The 27715-nt window shown below is 39.0% G+C and overlaps 1 protein-coding gene across 1 annotated transcript in view; it reads right to left on the reverse strand.

Annotated features, from left to right (window-relative positions):
* The window catches only part of NEB (nebulin), a 220916-nt gene extending 208264 nt beyond the window's left edge, over nt 1–12652 (reverse strand). Inside the window, 9 exon segments of the mRNA XM_070390326.1 lie at nt 1681–1785; nt 2687–2791; nt 3470–3574; nt 4136–4243; nt 6113–6313; nt 7939–7980; nt 11261–11325; nt 11873–11957; nt 12577–12652. Coding sequence (XP_070246427.1) covers nt 1681–1785; nt 2687–2791; nt 3470–3574; nt 4136–4243; nt 6113–6313; nt 7939–7980; nt 11261–11296 — 702 coding nt within the window. The 5' untranslated portion in view covers nt 11297–11325; nt 11873–11957; nt 12577–12652.
* Between the last annotated feature and the right edge of the window lie 15063 nt (nt 12653–27715).

The following is a 27715-nucleotide window of genomic DNA, read 5'->3' on the forward strand; positions in this document are numbered from 1 at the left end:
ATTTTTCTCTTGTTGTTAGTATATATCACTTTCATCTTACCAGCCTGATTTTAAATTCTCAGGAGAAAGGATGAAAATTTCTTGTGGTACTTTTTCATCCTGGCAGGTATGCATGCATAATGGTCTTCTAATTAAAAAATTATTGATCATTTGATAAAGGCCACACAACAACATTATTTATGAGATACAAAGCCAAAAAGCTCATCTTAAGAGAAGCAGAAGGTCCCCACACATTAAAACTGATTTTTACTAATGGCTTTAAAATTTTGTTATGCTTATTTTCTAGCTTACCCTATAGAAGGATAGGATTATATCTGTTATATTTCCATCAGTTATATGAAAACTAGGATAGAAATATGCCTATTAAACTTAGTTGATATCAAGTGATAGGAACTAAAAAAATAGACCTCAAAAGTTGGAGATACCTTCAAATGAGTATGTATAACTCATATTCATATGTGTAACTGGACAAGATGGGTATAATCAGGACAAGATGGGATCCTAAGATGCACTGGAAGTAAATCCTGATGAGTCTCAAAATGCCAAGTGACTTAAGTCCATATTGAATGTAAGAGCTTCAGGGTCTATTGAATATAAGAGAATAAAAGTCTCATTCTATAATACAGTTTCCCTGAAGACTAGAGCAGTCTTATTTTCAATATGGCCTCTAGCAGATCAAGGGATCAAGAAATAAAGTACCTCAAAACAAGGGCTAGCCAAAACAAGGCTGAGGTTGGGGTCTCTGCTGCTGCTTTCAACACTAAGGATTCTATTACTCCTTTTAAGTTCCTCTAATAAAGTTTTCAAGGTCTAGGATACTAAAATTCTGGCCAGTAGTGCTGCTGATTTTTTTTTTTTTTTAAACTAACTCTAAAATATCCCCTACATATGCTCTATGGGAGGCGCTGTTTGTGAAATAACCACACTAAGATGTTTGGACAAGTATGTAGTCAGATGCCCGTGCAGAAGAAGGGGACTACCACAGTTCAGACTTACAATTAAGACAGCAAATCAAAATCCTTCATAACATTGTTCACTCAATACTTTCAGAAGTGGCTATAATCCCCAAAAGTTTTTTTTTAAATGCCACTCTATTGTCACAGAGAAACTTAACTCCAGCCAAGGTGATGGAAGGACACATGTTCTAGTGGAAAGAACTTTGGTCTTGGGATCACAAGACAAGGCTTTTGATCTGAGCTCTGCCACAGACTACTAATGTGACCTTAGACTCAGCTTCCTCACCAGTAAGAGGAGAGCATGAGACTAAATAATATCTAATATAAATTATAAAATCTAGTTTAAATTAGGCTTCATGAATTATAATTTGAAATATATTCCTCTGCAATAGTAGCATTTAATCCTTTCTTTTAAAGATTTTTTTTTGATATGGACTATTTTTTAAAAGTCTTTTTGGAATTCATTACAATATTGATTCTGTTTTATGTTTTGGGGTTTTTTGGCCATGAGACACGTGGGATCTTAGCTCCCTGACCAGAGACTGAACCTGTACCCCTTGCATTGGAAGGCGAAGTCTTAACCACTGGACTGCCAAGGAAGTTCCAATAGCATTTAGTCTTTTTAAACGAAGAGCTTCAATGAACTTTGGGCTAGAAGAAGTGTGTCCTAATTCAAGGTGTCCTGATTGCACACTCTCAAATGTGAGCACTGCACTGCACTTACGTCACTGAGAGCTTTCTGGGCTTGCGCGACCCTCCTCAGCTCCGGGCTATCGTTATACGGATAAAACATAGTTTTGTCAGCTTCCCAGTCTTCAGTGTATAGTTTCTAAATCAGAGAAGAGTGAAAGTTACGAGAATGTGAGAACACACTGACTTGACGTATTTACTTCTGAATTCATCCATCAGTGGCATATAGAACCCGGGGCAAAGGGAGAGCAAAGGTAAGTGGAATCCACAGATCCCATTCCATCTAAGTCATATTTATCAATAGCTTACCTGGCTTGTTCTGACACATCTTATTTACTGCAGAGCAGATGTGTGTCTCATTGTGTTTCATCTTTGACTTTACCTGCCTTCTGCAACTAGTACTAAGGAAAGTGTAAGGAGCCAGGAAGCACTTAGCATAATTTTTGTGTTTAAACCTTTAATAAACCTTTAATACAAGTGAGAAAATTAAACCCTTAATAAGAGTGACAGCCAGGCATGTCCAACATATAGTGCGGGCTGTATACTTTGTGGGTCTTTGTGGGTCTCAGAACTGGTTTTCAGGTGCATCTTTTTTTTTTTTTTTTGAATGTGGACAATTTTTTTTAAGTCTCTATCGAATTTGTTACAATATTGCTTCTGTTTTATGTTTCTGGTTTTTTGGCCATGAGACACGTGGGATCTTAACTCCCCAATCAGGGATCGAACCCTCACCTGCTGCATTGGAAGGCGAAGTCTTAACCACAGGACTGCCAGGGAAGCCCCCTCTCCCCTCAGGCACATCTTTGTTTTCCCCATGCACTCTTCCCCAGTTGTTCAGACCCTCTCCTCCATTAGGCCCAGGAACATTTCTCTCAGTTCCTCTTAGCCAGCCTGATCCCTGCAGCCCCACATGCCTCAAGGCTACTCACAAAATGGCTGGGGGACCATATTTTAGATTAGGCAGAGTTTGCAGGTACCCCTCTGTGTGATGCGGTGGGAGAACACAAGAAGACAAGTAGCAACTGAGCAGAGGCCCCTACCTTACTGAACATAGCTGTGTTCTTGATGGCCTGGACAAGTTCAGGGGCATCAGGAGGAAGCAGGTACTTATCCTTGGTGTCTTCCCAGTTCTGCTTGTATAAAACCTGCACAGAAAGAGCAGAGAACCTGTGGCTTGATGTCTCCCCCAAAGGCATGAGGGTTTAGGGCACAAAGGAGAAGAGTCACCCACACTCAGGTTGTCCTCACGTGAAGGCTGAAGTGTGCTGAAGTGACACCAGCATCAATTATGGAAATGTTGACCAGGTCGACATCCCATGATACTTTCCCTGCATTAGTAAGCTTTCACTTGAAAAGTCTAATTTGGTCAATTGAATCATGATTCTGATTCTCTACAGATTCTTTTCAAAGGTTGAAACCTGTCAGTCATTGGCTGAACTTGGATGGTAGATGTGTTTGACTTAGATGGTATTTTTTAAATATTTTAAATTAGTTGCTTACATTTGAAGTTTGGAGATTTCTCATTAAAAATTCACCTCCCAACTTCTTAAAAAGAAAAAAAAAGGACTCTGTAGACACTGGAACTGAATTCTGTAGCTGGAGCTGAGGTCCTGGGCTTTTCAACCCCCATAGCTTTGATGGTCCACTTCAGTCACTGGTACAGACTGCCTGACATGTGTGGCTGTTAGACCCCACCATGCCTGTGGGCTCGCGTTGGAACTGATGAGCAGGATCTGGCCTGTTCAGTTTTCTCCTCCAAGGCCAGGCAGTTATAATGCACATGCTACCTGGGATTCCAGCCATCCATACCACAACCTTGTTACCTTACTGACTTGCTGCGACACTTTCTTTGCATGTTCAATGTCCTTTGCTTTTTCGTCGACGTGACAAATAGTTTTAGCAACATCGCCATCCACTCGATACTTAACCTGCCAAAATAATGCACAATTAGAACCCATGACAGGCATGAATATATGAATATATTTTAAAATATCTTATAATAAAGAACATTGACCCAATCACTCTACGTCTGCATCCAAAGTCAAGTTTCTGCCTTTTAGGTAGAAGGCTGTGAACTCCAACTATCCATAGAGCACCTGTATTCACTGATTGTCTGTTTTCCCACCCAAATTTCAGCCTCCCTGTGCACCAGAATGGATAGTCTCAGTGAGTTTGAATTCCCATCTCATACTACCTTTAAGCCAAGCTTCTAGAAGTCTCTTTAGGTTCACATTTAGAGCAACATAATCTATGTCCAATGCTTCTTGTATATTTTTAGACTGGCTCACAGTCATTTGACCCCTTATTCTCTCTACACCTATTTAAAGCCCTCCAGGAGTTGGTGATGGACAGGGAGGCCTGGCGTGCTGCGATTCATGGGGTCGCAAAGAGTCGGACACGACTGAGCGACTGAACTGAACTGAACTGATTCCCAGTGGTAGGGACATTTCTGAAATGACTCTCTCCTCTATTTTAGCAATGCGGCCCACCTCACTGAGTTGATCTTGAACTTTCTTGATTCTGCGAAGTTCTGGGGTATCGGTTGTGATGGCGTATGGCTTCCCTTTTGCTTTCTCATAGTTCTCCTTGTATTTATTCTAAAAAAGACATCAGATTATTAGCCTAAAGCATGACAACACAGCAGCAGAAATTACAGACAATACATACATCCTGTCTTATTTTTTAATCCTTCAAGTTATAACAATTATCAGTTATAACAGCTTTGTTTTTGTCCCCTACTCTGATTCTCAACAGAAACTAAAATAGATATATTAATTGCTCTTCCCAAGCATGGCTGAATACTGAGAGTAGAAATTTTACTATAAACTATTGTCTTGGAAATGCCCTCAAATGGTTCTTTCAATATTTTTATTGTCTGAATTCACACATGAAAAGCTGGAACCTCAATAATTTTAGGAAATATAGAAATTTAGACAAGTCTAAAAAGATTTGATTGCTAATACAATGAAAAAACATTCAGTTCAGAAATTGCAGCTAAATCTCAGTGATTTGGATAACTGAGACACCATCTGAATTAATGGGAAGTATAAATTATGAAGAATTTTGAGAAGGAATGAAATTTTATTATTTCTGCTAAATATATGAGTTCTTGCTTTAACAGTATATGCATAATTTATCATTATTAATACTTCAAAAAGACTCTTGAGTGGAATAGTCAACAATCTAAATTATACTACTGATTTCATTTCTAACCACTTTAAAAATATTACAAACCTTTGCCAACATTTTGTTCAGACTATCAGAAATTCTAGGATATTACTGTTTGAATTAATGAGGTGTTTATGGCAATAAATTGACAATAAACTTTTCTATCTTTGATGAATACTGCAGTGATAAAAGAGGTAAGATAATTTTGTTTTTAAAAATCTTGGTCTTAGAAAACCTAAATTTTGAACGATTCAAGACTCTGAAGTAGAAATTTACCAAACAGTCCCTAGTAGTTAACACTCGACCAGAAATGAATACTTATTGGCCAACCGCAACATGATGCTTTTGACATAAGCATTAATCCTATATAACCTGATGCTCCCCAAGTGCTTTTCATTTTTTAAGCCTCCAGAAGATGTGCAATCAGGCCACTTACTGAGACCTCAGTCTACCCTGGACAATCAACAAGTTAGCTCCATTTAAAGGATTTAAACCTGCTGCCAGTCAGTGTAACTTATAGAATTGGACATGGAAATTTAAAGACAGGCATCTTCAAGAGCAGTGATTCTCAGTGTGGGCTGCCCATTAGAACCTGGGAAGTTTTCAAAATCCTCTACAGGTCCCAAGGCTGCCTGGACAAATAAACTAGCACAACCTGGGCATCAGTAGTCTTAGAGCTCATAGAATCTTAGGGAAATCCGACGTGCAGCCAGTTAAAATACTTCTGTTTCAGGTTACAGAACACTCTGATCCTCAATTTCAGGTAAGTTTTCTTAGCCTGATCTTGGTTTTTTAAGATCTTTTAAAAAGATCACATTTTAAGATCTTTTTAAAAGATCACATTCTTTTTCACTCTATACCTCCTAGAGACACTGTTAGCTAGTCTATTAGAGAGGCATCATGCTCAGACATAGCATAAATAAATGCTATTTAGTTTATGTGAACTGATTTCAACTAAATCTATATCTAACTCTATAAATCTGTAACTCTGATTTCATTGTTCTAGACTGGCAAACAAATCGTGATTAAACACCAATAAATTCTTTACAATTGGCCTTACGCTTACTTTGCGAGGATAATTTCAATAAGGATGCTTTCCCTGATGCTGGCTGCAATGGTGCAAGTAAATTACGTGAAAACAGAATTCAAGAGTTTTGAGACATTATATTTCTGTAAAATAAGTTTTGTCTCATACAATGTTGAGAAACAAAGTCCAGCCAGCATCCAAAACACAGTTGGTTGAGACCAGTAATTTCTCAGCAGTAAAACCACATAAGTAGAAGTTTTTTGAAACTTACTGTGCTAAAGAGATTCTGCATTTTCTGACTGTGTGCAATGTAGGGGGTCATGAACTTTGAAGGGTCCACCTTCTTTCGAATAACCCTCTTCCTCTCCACCGGCTTTTCAGGTACTGGCTGTGCCAGGGCCGGTCTGGAAGTTTCTGATTGCTCATAGTCAGATGTCCTTGTTGTCGTAGTTTCATAGAATCCTGTTATTGTCTGAAAATTTGGCATGAAGTTATATCAAAATTTGACAATGTTATGAAAGTAAAAACTGTAATACTATGATCTTGATATACGTTATTCTAACTTCAAGTCAGATCGATATTCCTGGTGTTATTAATATTTCACATCTAAAACAGGCCAAAGCAGGAAATCACATGCCATATCCACATGAAGGCACATTATGTTACATAAGTCTGAATGCTGACTGTGTCAGATTGCCTGGAACAAAAAGGTTACTTCTTACCTGCTTGCAACATTGCCTTAAAACTCCATTTGCCTAAAGGAACACTTGAAGATAGGATAAAAATAAAACAAAAATATTCTCAATCATTTAAAAATCTTCTTAAACTGCATGGTAAAGTGAAAGCAAACTGGGATCAGGGAACAAAATAAATGAAGGCAAATAAAGCTCGAATTCTTTATTTTAATATTAACTTTTAAATAATTCTAAGAAAAAGTTGCTTGTTCTTCAGGTGTTTATTCTGTTACATGAGACAAAGAATGATGAATTTGAAAAAATGAATCACATCAATAATACAAGTGATTACCATTCTCTTGGCTTAGTCAGTTAATTAAAGTGAACTAGAGTGCCATTTACACTAATAAATGCCTACGCGAACACGAATGATGATGACAACATAATGGGGTAGTTAGCTTCACGACAGTATGTGGTAGGTGGGAAACTGCTGCTTATTACAATAGACTTTATAGTGGAAGAAACCAAGGTCCAAAGTTTGGGTCTAATCCAAAGTTAAAAAATGTGTAAGAAAAGTAGATAAGCAGTTAAATTTTCAGTGCATCTCAGAGTAAAATTTCCTTCCCAACTTATATCATCTGTACCAAAGGAAGAGTTCCAGCATCAATTAGGAAAAAAGAGAAACCTAAATAACAAGGAAATTGTACATCTATGACACACAACCTGATTTGTGTCAGATTATTGCTAATAGATTGCTCTCCGCCCCTTACTACTGATGTATGGTTGATGGTGAGAAACTAACCAGTTTACAAAATCTACAGTTGTTAGTTTTTATGCAGGTTTCAGGGTTAGGCATCCATATCACCATGTGTCATGCTTAAAAGCAGCAGCTCCATGCAGAAAATTAAGCATGAGAGACATTTCAGCTTGAAAAAAGAAAAAGTCCCAGCTTAGAATATTTATGGAAATGACTTTCTCAGAATTCCTAATGTGCCAAACTCTAAGTAGCATTTTATCGTTATCATCAAGGAAAAAGGCTTGGAGGCTTCATTTCTTTTGAGCAGAGTTGGTGCCCAAGAAGTTATGACTCTACACAGTGAAACTGCTGGTCCCCATGCAAATCTCAAGTCCAAGGCCCCACCTTTGTTGCAGAGAGTGGTGATAGCCAATCGCATTATTCTAATAAACATCACCTACACCAAAAAATATCACCCAAGTAACGGAACCATCCCTAGCCATTTTGGATATATTGAATAGTAAAAACACGTAACATTCATACGTATACTGCCGGCTGCTGGGCACATAGGTGAGTGACCTCCAGATTCTCCCTTTTGCCAGCTTGGTGGCCCTGGGAGTCTGAGAAAGGAGAAAACCTTCTGCTTTATTGAGCATGCAGCCTGTTCAGATGTGGGCTGGATCTTACCTCCCCTGGCACCTCTTCATAGACTGTCTCCTCTGTGTAATACTAGAAATAGAGAACAAAGGTATCATTAGAACCAAAGCAGGAATCACCTCTGCTTTGCCTCAGTTAAACCACTTAGTTTATTTCATTAGTCCAGTTGGTTTTCAACATTGGTGGGAAGGAAGTAGATGGCGGGGGCTGTTCATATTTTGGGACCCATTTCAACTATGTGAAACATCAGAGTAGCCACAGTGAAAGCCATCAGATTGGACAAGGAGATGCAGGGTGATGAGAAAGGTATCTGAGGATGGCTATTTATCTGGTGAAGCTATTTTGCTTGAGAAATAAAATGTTTTCTTATGGTACTCTCAGAGTTTGCTGAGAATATAATAACAATATCTTGAGTGTGTGGACTGGGCAGAGAGGAACTGTGATAAAAAAACTCACTGTTTGCTGACAAAAAAAAACCTCAGAAACCTCAGTGTAAATAAAATTTTAAAATATCATTCTCATGAAAATGATAGATCTGAAAGCATATACACATCTTAATTATCCGTATATCACCTGATGACTAAGTAGTAAGAGTTTCTTCTGGAGTTACGAATAGGTCCCTTCTGGTAACATGAAGGTCCTGAAAGGGGTGCTACAATGAGATTCCTCATCACAAAATGTGGGGAAGTTAGGCAGCAGTTTGCCACTGATAGTTCTGAGGTGCCTGCAGGCTGGATCTGAAATCAAATCTACTTTTGTACTACTTCTGACATCACTAGCAATAAATAGATGTGGATAAGAACTGGCTGACATTTTGTTTCAGATGCGTAAGGAGAGTGGAATCCTGCCCTTAGCATCACCCAGCTTTGCTGGATGAACAGAAGGAAAGAACGGTTTAGGCCAAGGCATACAGAAAAGGGATAAAATGAAACCACTTGGCTCATTTTCTCAGTTAACAAAATGAGTAACATTTTATGCTTCATTTTTTCTTGACCACCAAAACATATACTTGGGATGGAGGGAAAAAAAAACATTGAAGGCAAAATTTCCCTCAGGGGCCTCCTTTCTTTTGCCCTTGGTTAAATGATCTCTCATCAGATTATTGAATTATGGTCCATAGGCCACATGCTCTGTTTCACTTGCAATAAAATTAGCATAAAAGTTGCTTAATGTCTCCCACTCTTATGCTTTCTCTGCTCCTGTACTATTTTTTTTTTTTTTTTGAAATCTAATTTTGTCTCTGTGTCCTTACACATAGCAACAGAAATCACGAGCTCTTACAGGACAGAGAATCTCTTTTATGTGCTATGTCTTCATCACATGGGAAATACCATTTGGACACTTTAGGGAATGCTATTTGATGCTGATCTACATGGAACCATTTTTTTCTGGCCACACAAAACAGCAGTGACTTGAAAAGAAGTTTTCAACTAAAGTGAATGATTTACAACTATTTTGGATTTTCTTAGCATCCAAGTAAAAGCAGCTCTTTGGTAGCCTTCCAATTTTACCTTTGCTAAGCTCTCATCATTAGTAAATATGTCAGAAAAAAGCTTACAAAAAAAGGCAACATTATCCAAATGGTTGGCATTAACTTGTAAGCCAAATCTCACTTTTTTTTTTTTTTAGATGTGTGCCACTAAATAGATAGTATGATAGAAAGAAAGGAAAAGGCAAAGATGTACTAAGTTTAAATTTGACTAGAGAATGACAGTACAACTTTATTCAGTTGTCCAAGAACCCCAGGAGAAATATCTTTATAGCTGGTTCTAGTTTTGTGAATTCCTCCCTACCTATTTCCTTAAATCTGCCACCAATCCATTCTCATGGCATCTTTTGAGGTCAGAGAGACCTTGGTTCAATTCTCTCTGGCAGAAAGTCTATTAGTTTATCACCTGCTGGTCCCAGAAACAGGGAACAATATGGCAAGGAAAAGATGCCTAAAAATAGCCTCCTCCATTTTTATGACATCTGGTTAAATCCTTCAAATCTAGCTCTAAGGGCAATTTCCAATGATCAGTTAACACCATTATTTTAAGGAAGACAAGGTATATTTAAGATGGAGGCTAAAAGGTATTCCTGGTATTACCATCATACAGAAGGCAATTTATAATTGTGTAAGTGCTTGACAGTGATTATTCTGACGAGCAGGGATGTATGTAAAATGTGCCCAAGTGAAAATATTGCACATTGAAGAATCTGGCTTTTGGCATTTGAACCAGAGAGGTTGAATGTTACATTGAATGAAAGTCAGTCTGTTTTTCCCTTCATATCCTTCAATAATAAAAGCAATTGTATTTTTAGAATAAAATAAAATTTTCTTGATCTAAGTATAAACTGTCAAATAAAATAATATTCCAAAGATAGATTTTGGCATGTTCATTCGGAATTTGATTCTGGGTAACTTAAATTTCACTCTTACTAAAAAGCACAGATTTTGAAAACTGCTTCCATGTATCTTGAGCACTTAAGAGATATTTTCACATGTTTAAATCATCATCGTTAATTGGTAATTGTTAAGGACTTACAGATTCCATTGGCAATATATTTACATGGATGCTAAAGGCAAGAAGTGGTAAAGAAAAACCACAATATAATAAAAACTAAAATAAAATAAATATAAAGTAACAACTTTATAAATCATGTCAGATATCTCAATAACCTTGAAGGAATTTTTCAAGATGCCCACTATGGTCTTTTGTTCTTTTTCAAAATTCAAATGCAAAAGCTAGTCTCGTTCCCTTGGGTAAATAGGATGGAGTTTGTGGGGAAGTATGGCTCCAACTGTCACTTGTGAGCCCCATGATTTTTACCTGTTTGTGTGTGTGCACATATACACATGTATAAACTCTTACATATACATATATCTCACATATATATATTTCTCTGAACGCTTAATCCATTTCACCCTAAACAGATAATTAGCTTGCTGAAACAAGGACTAAGTAGCTCTTTTTCCCTCTGTGGCTGTGCAAACATTAAGAAATAGGATTCAGTTCTCAGAACTTTCTCTTCGTTTCCTCTGTTCCTTTGGCTACAGGGGCTGGGAAGTGGGGAAGAAGGTAGTTTCAGAAGACAGTTGAAAATCCACCTTTACCCCATACTTTTTTTTTTTTTTTGGTGAATTTAAAGAAAAGCAAAAGTGGGTAACAGTGATACTTCTTTTCAGTTCTAATCCCACATAATTATAGTGAAACGGAACGTAAAAATACTCCTTTTCTTATGCTTTAACGATGACTCTTTGTGAAGTTATAATAGACAATGTATTTTTCAAACAATTAATTCACCCACACGGCTTTGACTATCGCCACATAAATACACTTGTCAGAGTCAGGAGTTTTAAAAATCTTACCTCCACCACCTCCTCATATTCTTCGTCATCTGCCATTTTCCCAGAGTAGTAGTGGCACCTACAAACTTCATATTCCAGACAAACGAAAATCCATTAGAATCTACCCCCAGGTCTGAAATCACCTTATAATATTATAAAAACAGAATTAGAGGCTAATCTGTTCTATATACTCATGTATTTTTGCAGGCTAAGTGAGAGGAGATATGTAAATTCTGGTCTAAAAAAACAGGCTTCCAATTTCTCAATTCCCTCCGGAATGTGTTTCGTATTGCTACTTCTAGCTATATGATCCGTCTAGTTCAAGTTGTAAAATGAAGCTGAGGTGACAGAGTGAGAGGGTTTGGAGTCAAAGGAACAGAGTATTTACGTTTCCAAATACTTGGAGGGAAAAAAAAAATACTTTCAAGCAAAATTCCAGGGAAAAATTTTAGGGAAAGTTCAACTTGGCTTTCAGAAAAAAGCTGGAGTTCTTCCTGGTAGCACCAAAATTCTAAGAGGGCTGCCTTTGGTCTCCATCCTGTTACACGACATTGTATGCAATAGAGCCTATGCTTCAAATTAGAACACATAAAAATAAATCTGTCAACGGACTTGAAAAGAAAAAATAGAAACCTCAAGGCAACGGGGTTATTTTCTTCTCAAACACCATTGGCTTGTACAGATTTTTCCTCTTTCGTTTCTGTAGCTCTGATCAAACCTGAAAAACAGCAAATGGTTAAAGCATTGACTGAAGTTCATTCGAGATGTGGGTCTTGGGCCCAAGTTGCTAATTCAGGAACCAGCAAAGGGATCTCCCAAGGCCTTCTTTGACGCCAGAGAGGAGGACTCTCTCTCTCTGGGTAAAAGTAGATGATGTTTTGAAGCAGCTGTCCCTTCGCCCAAAGATATTTGCTTGTAAACCAATACCCCAGCTGTGGCTGGTTTTGTTAAGCTAGCAAAACTGCCACTCTTTCTGAGTCAAATGAAGTCCGGTAGAACCAGATAAATATAGGAACAAAGGACATAGATCTTTTTTCATACTAATATATTTAGAAAAAAGGAAAAACAAATGCAAAAACATTAAAAAAAAAAAATTCATTAGACAAGATAGCCAACTGGGTCAAGCAGGAAGTTGGTTAGTATAGGATTTAATCACACACTACATGTCAGGTATAAGCAAGACCTGAGCTGGGTCATAGGGTTATAGACTTTCCTAGTCAGTTTCGCATCACTCATTTCCCCAGTTAAGACCCAGAGTTTGGAAAATACCTCAAGGGAAGTTGTAAAACTTCTCCTAAAAGAATATTACAGAAAAAAAAGCCATAAATTGGCCTTACCTTCAATCTACCAAATAAATTTCCACAGCAGCAAAGCCTCTCCCAACTCTCCCCTCCTGACAACCCCAGACAAGAGCCGGTGTGGAACATGGGCTCCGAATTATCATGCGGCTGGAGCAGCCAATCAGATCCCAAGTCGCTCAAATTTCAGAAGCTAAATATACTAAGTGATCTTCTGAAAACCACCTGTTCATCAATTCCACTAAAGGATAAAGGGTAACAAATTGCTTGCATAGAAGTATTCAAATGTAATGGAATTTTACCTAACTTCCAGCATATGGGGTTCAAATTGAGATTTAATCTCTCATTTCCTACTGCTCTGTGTTTAATATCATATTCATGCAAAAGAACTTAGAAGAAAATCAGCATGACTTTGAGGGCTTTAACCCTCCTGTAAACTGCTTTCTTCTCACCAGTTTTTCCATCTTCATGGAGATAAATGAACTCGCTCTTATACAGCTCACCTGGTGAGCCTGGTAAGTTACAGGTGTTGATATGAAAGAAATAGAGGGATAAGATCCAGAAAACATCAAGTTGGTAAAACCAATTTTTAAAAATGTGATAAAATGATGTGATAGTTGAAAATACTTTGTGGTGATGCTAGCTAAGTTACCCACAGGGCATAATTAGAGAGATTAGCCCCATCATTTTTCTATTACTAAACCAGTGAGGGGAATGCCAAGATCATACTCATTACCTTCTCCCTTTGTAAGAAAGCCTGCTGCTGCTGCTGCTAAGTCGCTTCAGTTGTGTCTGACGTTGTGTGACCCCAGAGACGGCAGCCCACCAGGCTCCCCTGTCCCTGGAATTCTCCAGGCAAGAACACTGGAGTGGGTTGCCATTTCCTCCTCCAATGCATGAAAGTGAAAAGCGAAAGTGAAGTCGCTCAGTCGTCTCTGACTCCTAGTGACCCGATGGACTGCAGCCTACCAGGCTCCTCCATCCATGGGATTTTCCAGGCAAGAGTACTGGAGTGGGTTGCCATTGCCTTCTCCATAAGCAGGCCTAGCTGCTAGGAATACAGAGCCTCCCTCAGATGTAACTAATTGGGTTATTGATTTCTTTTTTATTTCAGATGACTCTGAGAGGCAAAATATGAATGCAGGTACAAAAGGGCTCAATTTCTGAAGAGCAAGAGCGAATAAAATGGAAATCAGTATATTATTAGAAAATAATGCTCTATTTGCAAGTCAGAGTGTAAGACACTGTATAAAAACTATCCAACAATTTTCTACCTGCACGTGATTCTCACTGACTAACGTCTTTTCACTCCCTCAGTTCAGTTCAGTTCAGTTCAGTCGCTCAGTTGTGTCCAACTCTTTGCAACCCCATGAATCACAGCACACCAGGCCTCCCTGTCCATCACCAACTCCCAGAGTTCACTCAGACTCATGTTCATCGAGTCAGTGATGCCATCCAGCCATCTCATCCTCTGTCGTCCCCTTCTCCTCCTGCCCCCAATCCCTCCCAGCATCAGAGTCTTTTCCAATGAGTCAACTCTTCGCATGAGGTGGCCAAAGTACTGGAGTTTCAGCTTTAGCATCATTCCTTCCAAAGAAATCCCAGGGCTGATCTCCTTCAGAATGGACTGGTTGGATATCCTTGCAGTCCAAGGGACTTTCAAGAGTCTTCTCCAACACCACAGTTCAAAAGCAACAATTCTTCAGCACTCAGCTTTCTTCACAGTCCAACTCTCACATCCATACGTAACCACTGGAAAAACCATAGCCTTGACTAGACAGACCTCTGTTGGCAAAGTAATGTCTCTGCTTTTCAATATGCTATCTAGACTGGCGACTCATTTCATATATGATATTATACATATTTCAATGCCAAAAGACTGTTCTATACATCAGTGTCTCTTTTGCTGTTTCGTATACAGGGTTATTGTTACCATCTTTCTAAATTCCATATATATGCGTTAGTATACTGGTTCAATGCACGATATTGGATGCTTGGGGCTGGTCATCCCTCTGGGACAACCCAGAGGGATGGTATGGGGAGGGAAGAGGGAGGAGGGTTCAGGATGGGGAACACATGTATACCAGTGGCAGATTCATTTTGATATATGGCAAAACCAATATAATATTGTAAAGTTAAATAAAATTAAATTAAAAAAAATAAAAGATAAAAAAATATGCTATCTAGGTTGGTCATAACTTTCCTTCCAAGGAGTAAGCATCTTTTAATTTCATGGCTGCAGTCACCATTTGTAGTGATTTTGGAGCCCAAAAAAGTAAAGTCTGACACTGTTTCCACTGTTTCCCCATCTATTTCCCATGAAGTGATGGGACCAGATGCCATGATCTTCATTTTCTGAATGCTGAGTTTTAAGCAAACTTTTTCATTCTCCTTTTTTACCTTCATCAAGAGGCTTTTTAGTTCCTTTTCATTTTCTGCCATAAGGGTGGTGTCATCTGCATATCTGAGGTTATCGATATTTCTCCCGGCAATCTTGATTCCAGCTTGTGCTTCTTCCAGTCCAGCATTTCCCATGATGTATTCTGCATATAAGTTAAATAAGCAGGGTGACAATATACCGCCTTGACGTACTCCTTTTCCAATTTGGAACCAGTCTGTTGTTCTATGTCCAGTTCTCACTGTTGCTTCCTGACATGCATACAAATTTCTCAAGAGGCAGGTCAGGTGGTCTGGTATTCCCATCTCTTTCAGAATTTTCCAGTTTATTGTGATCCACACAGTCAAAGGTTTTGGCATAGTCAATAAAGCAGAAATAGATGTTTTTCTGGAACCCTCTTGCTTTTTCGATGATCCAGCAGATGTTGGCAATTTGATCTCTGGTTCCTCTGCCTTTTCTAAAACCAGCTTGAACATCTGGAAGTTCACGGTTCACGTATGGCTGAAGCCTGGCTTGGAGAATTTTGAGCATTACTTTACTAGCGTGTGAGATGAGTGCAATTGTGCGGCAGTTTGAGCATTCTTTGGCATTGCCTTTCTTTGGGATTGGAATGAAAACTGACCTTTTCCAGTCCTGTGGCCACTGCTGAGTTTTCCAAATTTGCTGGCATATTGAGGGCAGTACTTTCACAGCATCATCTTTCAGGATTTGAAATAGCTCAACTGGAATTCCATCACCTCCACTAGCTTTGTTCCTAGTGATGCTTTCTAAGGCCCACTTGACTTCACATTCTAGGATATCTGGCTCTAGGTGAGTGGTCACACCATCATGATTATCTGGGTTGTGAAGATCATTTTTGTACAGTTCTTCTGTGTATTCTTGCCACCTCTTCTTAATATCTTCTGCTTCTGTTAGGTCCATACCATTTCTGTCCTTTATTGAGCCCATCTTGGCATGAGATGTTCCCTTGGTATCTCTAATTTCCTTGAAGAGATCTCTAGTCTTTCCCATTCTGTTGTTTTCCTCTATTTCTTTGCATTGATCACTGAAGAAGGCTTTCTTATCTCTTCTTGCTATTCTTTGGAACTCTGCATTCAGATGCTTATATCTTTCCTTTGCTCCTTTGCTTTTCATTTCTCTTCTTTTCATAGCTATTTGTAAGGCCTCCCCAGACAGCCATTTTGCTTTTTTGCATTTCTTTTCCATGGGGATGGTCTTGATCCCTGTCTCCTGTACAATGTCACGAACCTCATTCCATAGTTCATCAGGCCCTCTGTCTATCAGATCTAGTCCCTTAAATCTATTTCTCACTTCCACTTTATAATCATAAGGGATTTGAATTAGGTCATACCTGAATGGTCTAGTGGTTTTCCCTACTTTCTTCAATTTAAGTCTGAATTTGGCAATAAGGAGTTCATGATCTGAGCCACAGTCAGCTCCTGGTCTGATTTTTTTGACTGTATAGAGCTTCTCCATCTTTGGCTGCAAAGAATATAATCAATCTGATTTCGGTGTTGACCATCTGGTGATGTCCACGTGTAGAGTCTTCTCTTGTGTTGTTGGAAGAGGGTGTTTGCTATGACCAGTACGTTCTCTTGGCAAAATTCTATTAGCCTTTGCCCTGCTTCATTCTGTACTCCAAGGCCAAATTTGCCTGTTACTCCAGGTGTTTCTTGACTTCCTACTTTTGCATTCTAGTCCCCTATAATGAAAAGGACATCTTTTTTGGGTGTTAGTTCTAAAAGGTCTTGTAGGTCTTCATAGAACCGTTCAACTTCAGCTTCTTCAGCGTTACTGGTTGGGGCATAGCCTTGGATTACTGTGATATTGAATGGTTTGCCTTGGAAACGAACAGAGATCATTCTGTCATTTTTGAGATTGCATCCAAGTACTGCATTTCGGACTCTTTTGTTGACCATGATGGCTACTCCATTTCTTCTGAAGGATTCCTGCCCTCAGTAGTAGATATAATGGTCATCTGAGTTAAATTACCCATTCCAATCCATTTTAGTTCGCTGATTCCTAGAATGTCGACGTTCACTCTTGCCATCTCTTGTTTGACCACTTCCAATTTGCCTTGATTCATGGACCTGACATTCCAGGTTCCTATGTAATATTGCTCTTTACAGCATTGGACCTTGCTTCTATCACCAGTCACATCCACAACTGGGTATTGTTTTTGCTTTGTCTCCAACTGTTCATTCTTTCTGGAGTTATTTCTCCACTGATCTCCAGTAGCATATTGGGCACCTACTGACCTGGGGAGTTCCTCTTTCAGTATCCTATCATTTTGCCTTTTCATACTATTCATGGGGTTCTCAAGGCAAGAATACTGAAGTGGTTTGCCATTCCCTTCTCCAGTGGACCACATTCTGTCAGACCTCTCCACCATGACCCGCCCATCTTGGGTTGCCCCACGGCCATGGCTTAGTTTCATTGAGTTAGACAAGGTTGTGGTCCTAGTGTGATTAGATTGACTAGTTTTCTGTGAGTATGGTTTCAGTGTGTCTGCCCTCTGATGCCCTCTTGCAACACCTACCATCTTACTTAGGTTTCTCTTACCTTGGACGTGGGATATCTCTTCACAGCTGCTCCAGCAAAGTGCAGCCGCTGCTCCTTACCTTGCACGAGGGGTATCTCCTCACCGCTGCCCCTTCTGACCTTGAACGTGGAATAGGGAGCTTCCACTCCCTATTCTAAGGCAAAACTCGATAGGTCACTTCCATCTTAATGTGGATTTGTAACTAAACGTATTGTTATGATTTTGGGGGGGGAGGTTAAATGTTAGGAAGAAATCTCACATTTCAAGCATAGGTACCTCTCCCTTTTCTACGATTCATATGGCAGTAAAATTTGAACATCATCTTTCCATCTAAATTAATTATACTTGTTTATTTCATTTGTTTTCAGAGGTTTTCTCACCAAGAAATATATGTGTGTAATATGATCATTTACTTGGAAGCTGCAAACTAGAAGAATGGTGACTTACTATTCACCACGTGCTTTTTAAAAGATGGTGTTACATTAAAAAATAATGAGTCTTTTAAAAAAACATATAGTACAAAAATATATAAAGTAAAAAATAAGTCTGCTAAGTCTGCTAAGTCGCTTCAGTCATGTCCAACTCTGTGCGACCCCATAGACGGCAGCCCACCAGGCTCCCCCGTCCCCGGGATTCTCCAGGCAAGAACACTGGAGTGGGTTGCCATTTCCTTCTCCAATGCATGAAAGGAAAAGTGAAAGTGAAGTCGCTCAGTTGTGTCCGACTCCTAGCGACCCCATGGACTGCAGCCTACCCGGCTCCTCCGTCCATGGGATTTTCCAGGCAAGAGTACTGGAGTGGGGTGCCAAATGCTTACCTGGAGTTATGCCCTCAAGAAGAAAGAACCCCTGTATTTTTCAGGCCTATTGATGGCCTCTTCTGTGGAAGAAGAATAAATCGATACATTGATTTATCAGTAGCTCCTTACATGCCTTTCACAGAAGTGCTCAATAAATGTTAACCATTATTATTTTAAAATTATTAATACATTTTAAACATTTTATTCGTATCTTTACTCTTTATATTAGACTGAAATACTCACTTACTGTGAAACTTCTGAAATCAGACCGTAGTCTAAGAATTTATGAATCAATAGGAGTTTGGCTATAAGACCGTGTGTTGATGTTTAGTCACTAAGCTGTGTCCAGCTCTTTAGCAACTCCACGGACTGTAGCCCACCAGGCTCCTCTGTCCATGGGATTTCCTAGGCAAGAATATCAGAGTGGATTGCCCTTTCTTTCTCCAGAGGATCTTTTCAACCCAGGGACCAAATCCGCATCTCCTATGTTGCCAGGGGGATTCTTAACCACTGATCCACCAGGGGAGCCTGTAAGACTGTATAATTGGCTACAAAACAAAGCAGGGTACAGGTAGGTACCAAGAGCAGAGCTTCAGATGATGTTTTCTGAAACACCGAAGTTCAGAAGTGTCGTGTCTGGAGACCATAATAGATTTTATGGAGGAGATGGCATTGTACTAGAGCTTCTGTTGTTGCAGTTTGAATTCATTAATTATTTTAACCAAATTATATCTGCACATTATTTAAGAATCAAATAGTTTTGCAAGGCTTCTTACTAAAATCAGTGCCTCCTGTTTCCATCATTCCTCTCTTTTCCCCACCCTGGAGACAATCATTTTAACCCTTTTAGTGGAATCATTTGTTATTTATCTCTACACAGTTAACAAAATTTCTCTATTATTCTTTTCTGATTTTTTCAGTCATTGGTATTATATGTCAGGTTCCTACCTTGGAAGATGAGGCTTTAGTTTTCTTTGATATAAAACCCCACTCTCACCAGACACAAGCCTCATCTCCCATCTCTATACTCCCAATAAGGTTTTATTTATATAATTCAGAATTCACTGTTTACATTATTATGATTAACAAAACACTGTTCACAGCTGAACCCCATATATTATGATTATTTTTCTTTTCCTGCCCAACAGTTAAATTTTTCTGCAAGTTGATAGTTTTTGTGTCTTTTTTCCCTCTCTGTTTTTTCTCCACTGGCTTCATTTTTATAGACAAGCAGTATCCAATACAACTTTCTGCAGTACTGGAAACATTCTAATACCACTACCAAGATGGTAGCCACTAGCCACATGTGGTTACTGAACACTCAGTACATGTCTAGCATGACTGCAGACCCGAGATTTTATATATTTTGTTTAATTTGTGCTTAAATAGCCACATAGTGGCTGGTGGCTATGGTGTTGAACAGCACAATTCTAGAGACTTATCACTACCTCAAACGTGCTGTCTAAATCTGCTCTTGACCTTTTCAAAGACATCAAGCAGCATTTTACGTGTGCTTGTATGCTAAGCGGCTTCCATCATGTCTGACTCTTTGTGACCCTATGAACCACAGCCTGCCGGGCTCCTCTGTCCATGGGATTCTCCAGGCAAGAACACTGGAGTGGATTGCCATGTCTTCCTCCAGTGGATCTTCTCAACCCAGGGACTGAACCTGAGTCTCCAGCACAGGCAGGCGGCATTCTTTACCACTAACGCCACCTGGGAAAACCCAGCCCTCTATAGTTATATTCATCTTAGACTCTCAGGGAGCCATCTGTTCCATCTGGCCTAGTTTCTTCTGTAGCTGGTGCTCAGGACTTATTCTGAATCTCCTTCACTGTTATTCTGGGGATTATGTGGATTATAATATGAAAATCCCCATTCCTTTATTGAACTAATATTTATTATGTAAAATATAAGAGGCACTGTTCTAGGTGCTTCCACCATGCAGCAGGCATTGACTAAGCAACATGTATGCTCCACTTCTTGCTTATTAACAGAAGCAAAATTTACTTTTGGACAGAAATATGCTAATTAAAAAAATATACTCCTCTTCAATTCCTTAAATGTTAGGGGGAAACTGTGACAGTTTTGCCAGTAAGATTTAAGTGTAATTCTAGAGAATAAGGCTTCTGGGAAAGGTATGATTTTATTGATGAGCAGATTCAGCTGGCATGCACTATTTTCCTCTTGCCATTCCTCCCTTCTCTAGACCTAGAACACAGATATAATGCCTAAGGGCAGAGCAGCCACGTTGAGACTATGAGGGTATAAGTCATACACTAATTAAAAGACGTTTACTCCTTGGAAGGAAAGTTATGACCAACCTAGATAGCATATTCAAAAGACGAGACATTACTTTGCCAACAAATGTCCGTCTAGTCAAGGCTATGGTTTTTCCTGTGGTCATGTATGGATGTGAGAGTTGGACTGTGAAGAAGGCTGAGCGCCAAAGAATTGATGCTTTTGAACTGTGGTGTTGGAGAAGACTCTTGAGAGTCCCTTGGACTGCAAGGAGATCCAACCAGTCCATTCTGAAGGAGATCAGCCCTGGGATTTCTTTGCAGAGAATGATGCTAAAGTTGAAACTCCAGTACTTTGGCCACCTCATGGGAAGAGTTGACTCATTGGAAAAGACTCTGATCCTAGGAGGGATTGGGGGCAGGAGGAGAGGGGATGACAGAGGATGAGATGGCTGGATGGCATCACTGACTTGATGGACGTGAGTATGAGTGAACTCCGGGAGTTGGTGATGGACAGGGAGGCCTGGCATGCTGCGATTCATGGGGTCGCAAAATATTAGACATGACTGAGCGACTGAACTGAACTGAAGAAATGTAAAGCTAGAAGGGGCCTTAGTCTTTAATGACTTCCTTAATTTTTATATTTCATAGTTTATACTTCAATGAGTTAAATATGTAATTGCACAAATAATTACATTGTGATTATTTAAATGTTCCTGTGTAGTATATATTAATTTTTTTCTATTTTTCACTTTGCCACTAATAAAGTTGGTTATTTTTTCATGTTTATTGACTATTTGTATCTTTTATTCTGGGTATTGTCAGCCTATATCTCTCGCCTACACTGATTTATAGTCATTCTTAATATATTATAGACATTGACCATGTGTCTCTTCTGTATGTTGTGAATATTTTAAGTTGTTTGTGGTGTCTGTGGCCATAGAGATGTTTTAAATCCATATGCAGTCAAATCAGGAAATCCCTCTCCAGCTTTGACACTACTTAATAGGCGAATTGAATTTAAATGCCACTTTTAGTACTTCTTGAATTAAACTGGATGTCTGTTTCTAGAGTCTAGTGTTTTTTCTTGTTTCGCTTTCCTTTTACTTTCTGGAGTTTTGCTTTTTTACTTTTTGTGTTTGTTGTGATTTTTAATATATACAGAAAACTATATAAAACTTATGTGTGCATTAGTCACTCAGTCATGTCCGATTCTTTGTGACCCTATGGACTGTATCCTGCCAGGCTCCTCTGTCCACGGGATTTCTCAGGCAAGGATACTGGAGTGGGCTGTCATTTCCTTTTGTAACTTACGTGTACAATTTTGCAAATGGGGTAAAGTGAACATTCATATAAATATCACTCAGGTACAAAAAGATCATCTCTGTCCTGTCCTTGAGAGTAATAATTTCCTTGCTCTTATTTTTAATTTTACCACCTCTGTATGCACTCCTAAACAATTTAGTTTTGTTTTTAAATTTTACATAATGGATTCATGCTATATGCAATTTTTATAGTATAACTTTTCATTTAACATTGTGTTTGTTGATTTTTAATTATATAATAATATTTGTGGGTGTGTGCTTGTTAGTTGCTCAATTGTGTCCTACTCTTTGTGAGCCCATGGACTGTAACTCGCCAGGCTCCTCTGTCTCTGGAATTCTTCAGGCAAGATTACTGGTGTGGGTTGCCATTCCCTTCTCCAGATAATAATGTTTACTATTGCGTAATACTTCAAATATCTTATAATATAACTCTACCTCTATTTATCCAGTCAGCTGGTGAGGAGGAACTGAGTATTTCCAGCTTGTGTCAGTTAAGAACAAAGATGAACCTTCTTGCACAGGTGTTCTGGTACTCGTAGACAATTAAATGACCAGAGTATGTATGTAGGCATGCAAATTATAGGTCAAAAAATATGCTAATCTTCAACTTTATTAAATAATGTTACCTGCTTTCTAAAGCTGGTACCAATTTATATTCTTATCAGTCACGTATGCTTTTAACCTGGCTATAGTAATATTAAGCTTTCTAAATTTTGTGTCTGATGGCAATGTAATAATTTAATCTTGTGGTTCTAGTTTGCATTTTCATTACTGCTAGTAACATTGAACTCTTTTTCATATGTCTAGTAGACATTTGGATATTTTGTTGTTTTTTGAGAAATATCTGATTAAGTCTCTTGCCCATTTTTCCATTGAATTGTTGGGCATTTGCTCATTGATCTATAAGCCTTCTTTATATGGATATGAATCCTTTGATATGTGTTATAAATATCTTTTATTCTTTATGGTTCTTTTCATTAGTTTCACACTGACATCTGATGAACAGAAGTTCTTAATTTTCAGGTAATTAACTTAATAAGTTTCTCCACTGTGACCAGTGCTTTCAATAAAAAAATCCTTCTACCATAAGATTATGAAGATATGTTCCTGTATACTCTTCCAAATACTAGGAATTTTACCTTTCAGATTTATGTTTAATCTATCTGAAATTATTATTTTTGTGTTTAACATGAACAAGAGATCTAATTTTACTTTTTTCCTATGGATTGCCAATTGTGTCAATTTTATTGAAAATTCCACTGTTTCCCCACTGGATGAAATTCCTCCTCTGCTATCAATCTTATCCACATATGTATGAGTTCTTTCCAGACTCTCTATTCTATCTGCTGCAGTTGTGTCCAACTCTGTGCCACCCCATAGATGGCAGCCCACCAGGCTCCCCCATCCCTGGGATTCTCCAGGCAAGAACACTGGAGTGGGTTGCCATTTCCTTCTCCAATGCATGAAAGTGAAAAGTGAAAGTGAAGCCACTCAGTCGTGTCCAACTCTTTGTGACCCCATGGACTGCAGCCTACCAGGCTTCTCCGTCCATGGGATTTTCCAGGCAAGAGTACTGGAGTGGGGTGCCATTGCCTTCTCCGCTCTATTCTATCTACTGGTCTACAATATCACACTGTTGTTTTTCTTAGCTTTATGATCTGTCTTGATGTCTGGAAAAACAAGTCTTCCCACCATATTATCTTTAACAGGGTTTTGGCTCTACTCATTTTAGATATTCTAAGTAAATTTTAGAAGCAGCTTATCAATTTCCCTAAAAAGCATTCATTCAACTAATCTATTTGACTCTTCCTAAGTCAGTATCGGAGAAGGCAATGGCACCCCACTCCAGTACTCTTGCCTGGAAAATCCCATGGATGGAGGAGCCTGGTAGGCTGCAGTCCATGGGGTCGCTAGAGTCGGACACAACTGAGCAACTTCACTTTCACTTTTCACTTTCATGCACTGGAGAAGGAAATGGCAACCCACTCCAGTGTTCTTGCCTGGAGAATCCCAGGGATGGGGAAGCCTGGTGGGCTGCCGTCTATGGGGTCGCACAGAGTTGGACACGACTGAAGCAACTTAGCAGCAGCAGCAGCAGCAGTAAGTCAGTATCACACTGTTTTAGGTCTTGCAGTTCTTTTATATGTTTTGGTATCTGTAGGGCAATTTGCTTACAGACTTCTAAAAATCATCTAGATACCCTTATCCTTTTGTTCTTTTAGAAGTTCTGAAAATAAACTTATCCAGTTCCATGAAAATTGGCCTTGGATTCTTTTTTTAATAATTGCATTGAATTTGTAGATTTATCTTGCAAGAATTGATACTTTATAATGTAACCTTCCCATCTAGATTGTTTACATCCATTAGTTTTATGGTTTTTGTTATATAGATCTTACACATTAAATAAACTAAGTGTGCATGCATGCTTAGTGGCTCGGTTGTGTCCAACTCTTAGTGACCTTGTGGACTGTAGTTCACCAGTTTCCTCTGTCCATGGGGATTCTCCAGGCAAGAATACTGGAGTGTGTTGCCATTCCCTTCCCCAGGGGATCTTCCCCACCCAGGGATCGAACACAGGTCTCCTGCATTGCAGGCAAATTCTTTACCACTGAGCCACCAGGAAAATAAGTGTATTCCTAGGTATATTAAATGGCAACCCACTCCAGTATTCTTGCCTGGAAAACCCCATGGACAGAGGGAACTAGTGGGCTACAGTCCATGGAGTCACAAGAGTTGGACACAACTTTGCGACTAAACCACCACCAGGAATATTAAAGCATTTATTTTCATTGTGAATTCAATTTTGTATAGACTTTCTGGTAGACACTGTGTATCAAGTCCCTCCTTTTATTCCTATTATTGATTTATCATTTATTATCCTTAATAACTTTTTAATAAAACTTATTAGGATTTTGAGAAAGGTAGAAATAAATGTCTGTGTTCAGTCAGCTGTCTTGAATCCAATGCATGGACACAGCAATTTTGAGTGAATTTTGGATAGAACTTCAGAGCCAGCCATGATAGGAGGAAGAGCATTAGTAGATAGTATGAACAACCACATAGGGATGGGAAAGTGTATGACACGTTCAGGGAATGAAGAGTAATGTGATTTAGGTCAGGTAAGGTATATGTAGGCTTCCCTGGTGGCTCAGATGGTAAAGCGTCTGCCTACAATGCAGGAGACCCGGATTCAATCCCTGGGTCGGGAAGACCCTCTGGAGAAGGAAATGGCACCCCACTCCAGTACTCTTGCCTGGAAAATCCCATGGATGGAGGAGCCTGGTAGGCTACAGTCTATGGGGTCGCAAAGAGTCAAACACAACCGAGCGACTTCACTTCTTCAAGGTTTATGCAGAGAAGTAATGGAAGACTCTAAAATAGCAGTCACGCTGTGAAGGCCCCTGAATGCCCCGCTAAGCAGTAGAAAAAGGGAACGCTCCGACAATGTCATATTGCTACTCTCTTCTACATAGTGTAGAGCTTTGTTTAGTCAGACAGTAGTTAAATAAATATACATCCGAAACACATTACATATACAATTAAACACATTCAACTGTGAAACATGCAAATTCAACAACATAGCAGAATATATAGGTATGAAATGGAGCTTTCTCAAATTATCAAAACTCCCAGGTGTTATTTGCTTTTCAAAAGCCATGTCAGACACAGTGAATTTCAGCAATATTGCCTACTCACCCGTCTAAATTCTCCCACCTCCTTTTACTGAGTTTTCCTGCAATCAGAACCCATGAAAAACACATAAACATGGAAGAGGGACATTTTTAAATGGTAACTTACCTTCTGGCCCATTTCTGGGTTCCTTCTCTCCTGTGCCTGCTTTCAAGGCAGACTTGGACACGGGTTTATTTTTTAAGTGAGTTCTCCATTAAGTTTCCTTTTTCTAGAGTCTTGACTTTGAAGCAGCATGTCTCTGAATCTCTGCAGTGAACTGAGAACAGCCAAGGGTTTTCTTTGTTTTTCCTTGGCTGCTTCTCTCTCCACAGCCTACCCCAAATTATCCTTTCAACCCACTACCCATGGTTATTCAATTATAATGGAGTAAATTAACAGAATTTACAATTTACTGCCCATTTCCAACCAAACTTTGCCAATGGATGAGTGTCAAAAAAATGTCAGCCTTAAATTGTTGACATTCCTAGAGAGTTTCCAACTTGAGATATAAAGATATTAATAAAATAACAAAGCTGGTTTTCTTATGAACTTACTCCATAGGCAGTACCTCCAACTCTTGCCCTCATACACAAACATGTGTATGTGTGTGTGAATCCTTTCACGCATATATAAGTATGTGTGTGTATTTCTTTTTGAGGGAAATGACTTCCCAAATACTAGTTTGAATATATGTCATTACATTGTTCTTAAAAGATCTAGTGTTCAAAAATTATTCATTATATATATTTGTGTATATGTAAATCTAAAAAGAGAGGCAGCCGTAGAATTACAATAGGAGCGTGTAGCTTAAATGACAATTTTTTAAATTAAATATACATTTAATTAGTATTAGTTTTCATATTTATTGGTCTTAGGGGAGAGAGACTCTGTATCACTTTCTAGTTAGCAAGAAAAGACTGTGTGAAGGAGGTGGGATTTTATGAGGTCCTGTGTATGCCAAACCAATCCACCTAAGCCATCCTTAGACAATGACTTTTTTAATCTTTAAAAACAAGAAAAGTTAACCAGTTCCTAATGCTCTTTGAGTTATGAGCAGTCCGGGACTGCATAACTCACTTGACAGAGTTTGAACCAATATCTAACTCACCTGTCTGTCACTGTCAGTGGGATCAAGACAGTTCATTTTTCAAGAAGGAAAGTGAAGAGGAGAGAGTTTGCCAGTAATGTTTTTATGAGCATTCACATAGCATTGGAAGTTGGATGTTTGACAATATAGAAAATATGGGCAGGTAAACAGCGGACAATAGTGGTCCAATTGATTCTCAAGTGCGGTGTAGTTCCAGGAAGACCCCAAAATGCAGGTCTGTTCCTGAAATCTGGTTCATCATGAGATGGGCAATCTAGCTGACCTATTGAACATAGGTGGTCTGGAGGTCACAGGAAAACGGTCAATTCTATCTTCTTCAGTGACTTTAGATATTCTTAAGGGAAGACGAGGGTAGCACTATGGACCCTGAATTAAACAGATAATCTTAGATACAAACTGCAGCCTAAATAGCTGCACTCCTGGAATCATCATTTCAGTAGACAGCTGCCTCAAGTGGGCATAATTGGTACTTGGTTACTCTTGAGAATAGTTTTTTTCCCCAAAATGGAAGCTTGTACTATAGAACCTCTCTATGACTTCCTTTTCTCAAAAGTAACCAAGAAAATTGGGACTGGTCTTTCCCCATAGAAGTTCTTGAGAATCATTAGCCTTACAAGTTGGTCCATGAAAAGAGGGTTCCATTGTCAAGAAGTATGGGAAGTGCTGGGCTTTCTAACCCCTCAATGCGATTTGCAGGCACATTCAATTGTAATGGCTCTAAGCAATGGCCTTCAAGGAAAAGAAATCTACTGGTTTCTTTGGTTTTACTTTGGATGTCTGAAAATTATTTGACCCAGAACAATATATTTAATTTTGTCCCATTGAATATACTTTGCAGATCCTGACATTAAGACTTGTCCAGTATGGCAATTCCAGACCTGCCTCAGTCTAAACAAACCCTCGGGACCAGCACAGAAAAAACTGGTTCCCAGGGCTTGGAAGAGAGAGTTGGTTTACTAACTTTCCCATCTCTAACCTGCATGCAATTTAATTGAGAACTAACTGTATTACTCTTGAAAATCCTCCCCCTGCTTCAGGACTCATTTTCTTTATCTATAAAATGAGTGAGCTCTATGACCCTTTCACTTCTGTCA

The sequence above is a fragment of the Bos mutus genome, chromosome 2, assembly GCF_027580195.1.
Source record: "Bos mutus isolate GX-2022 chromosome 2, NWIPB_WYAK_1.1, whole genome shotgun sequence".
NCBI classification, from domain to species: Eukaryota; Metazoa; Chordata; class Mammalia; order Artiodactyla; family Bovidae; genus Bos; species Bos mutus.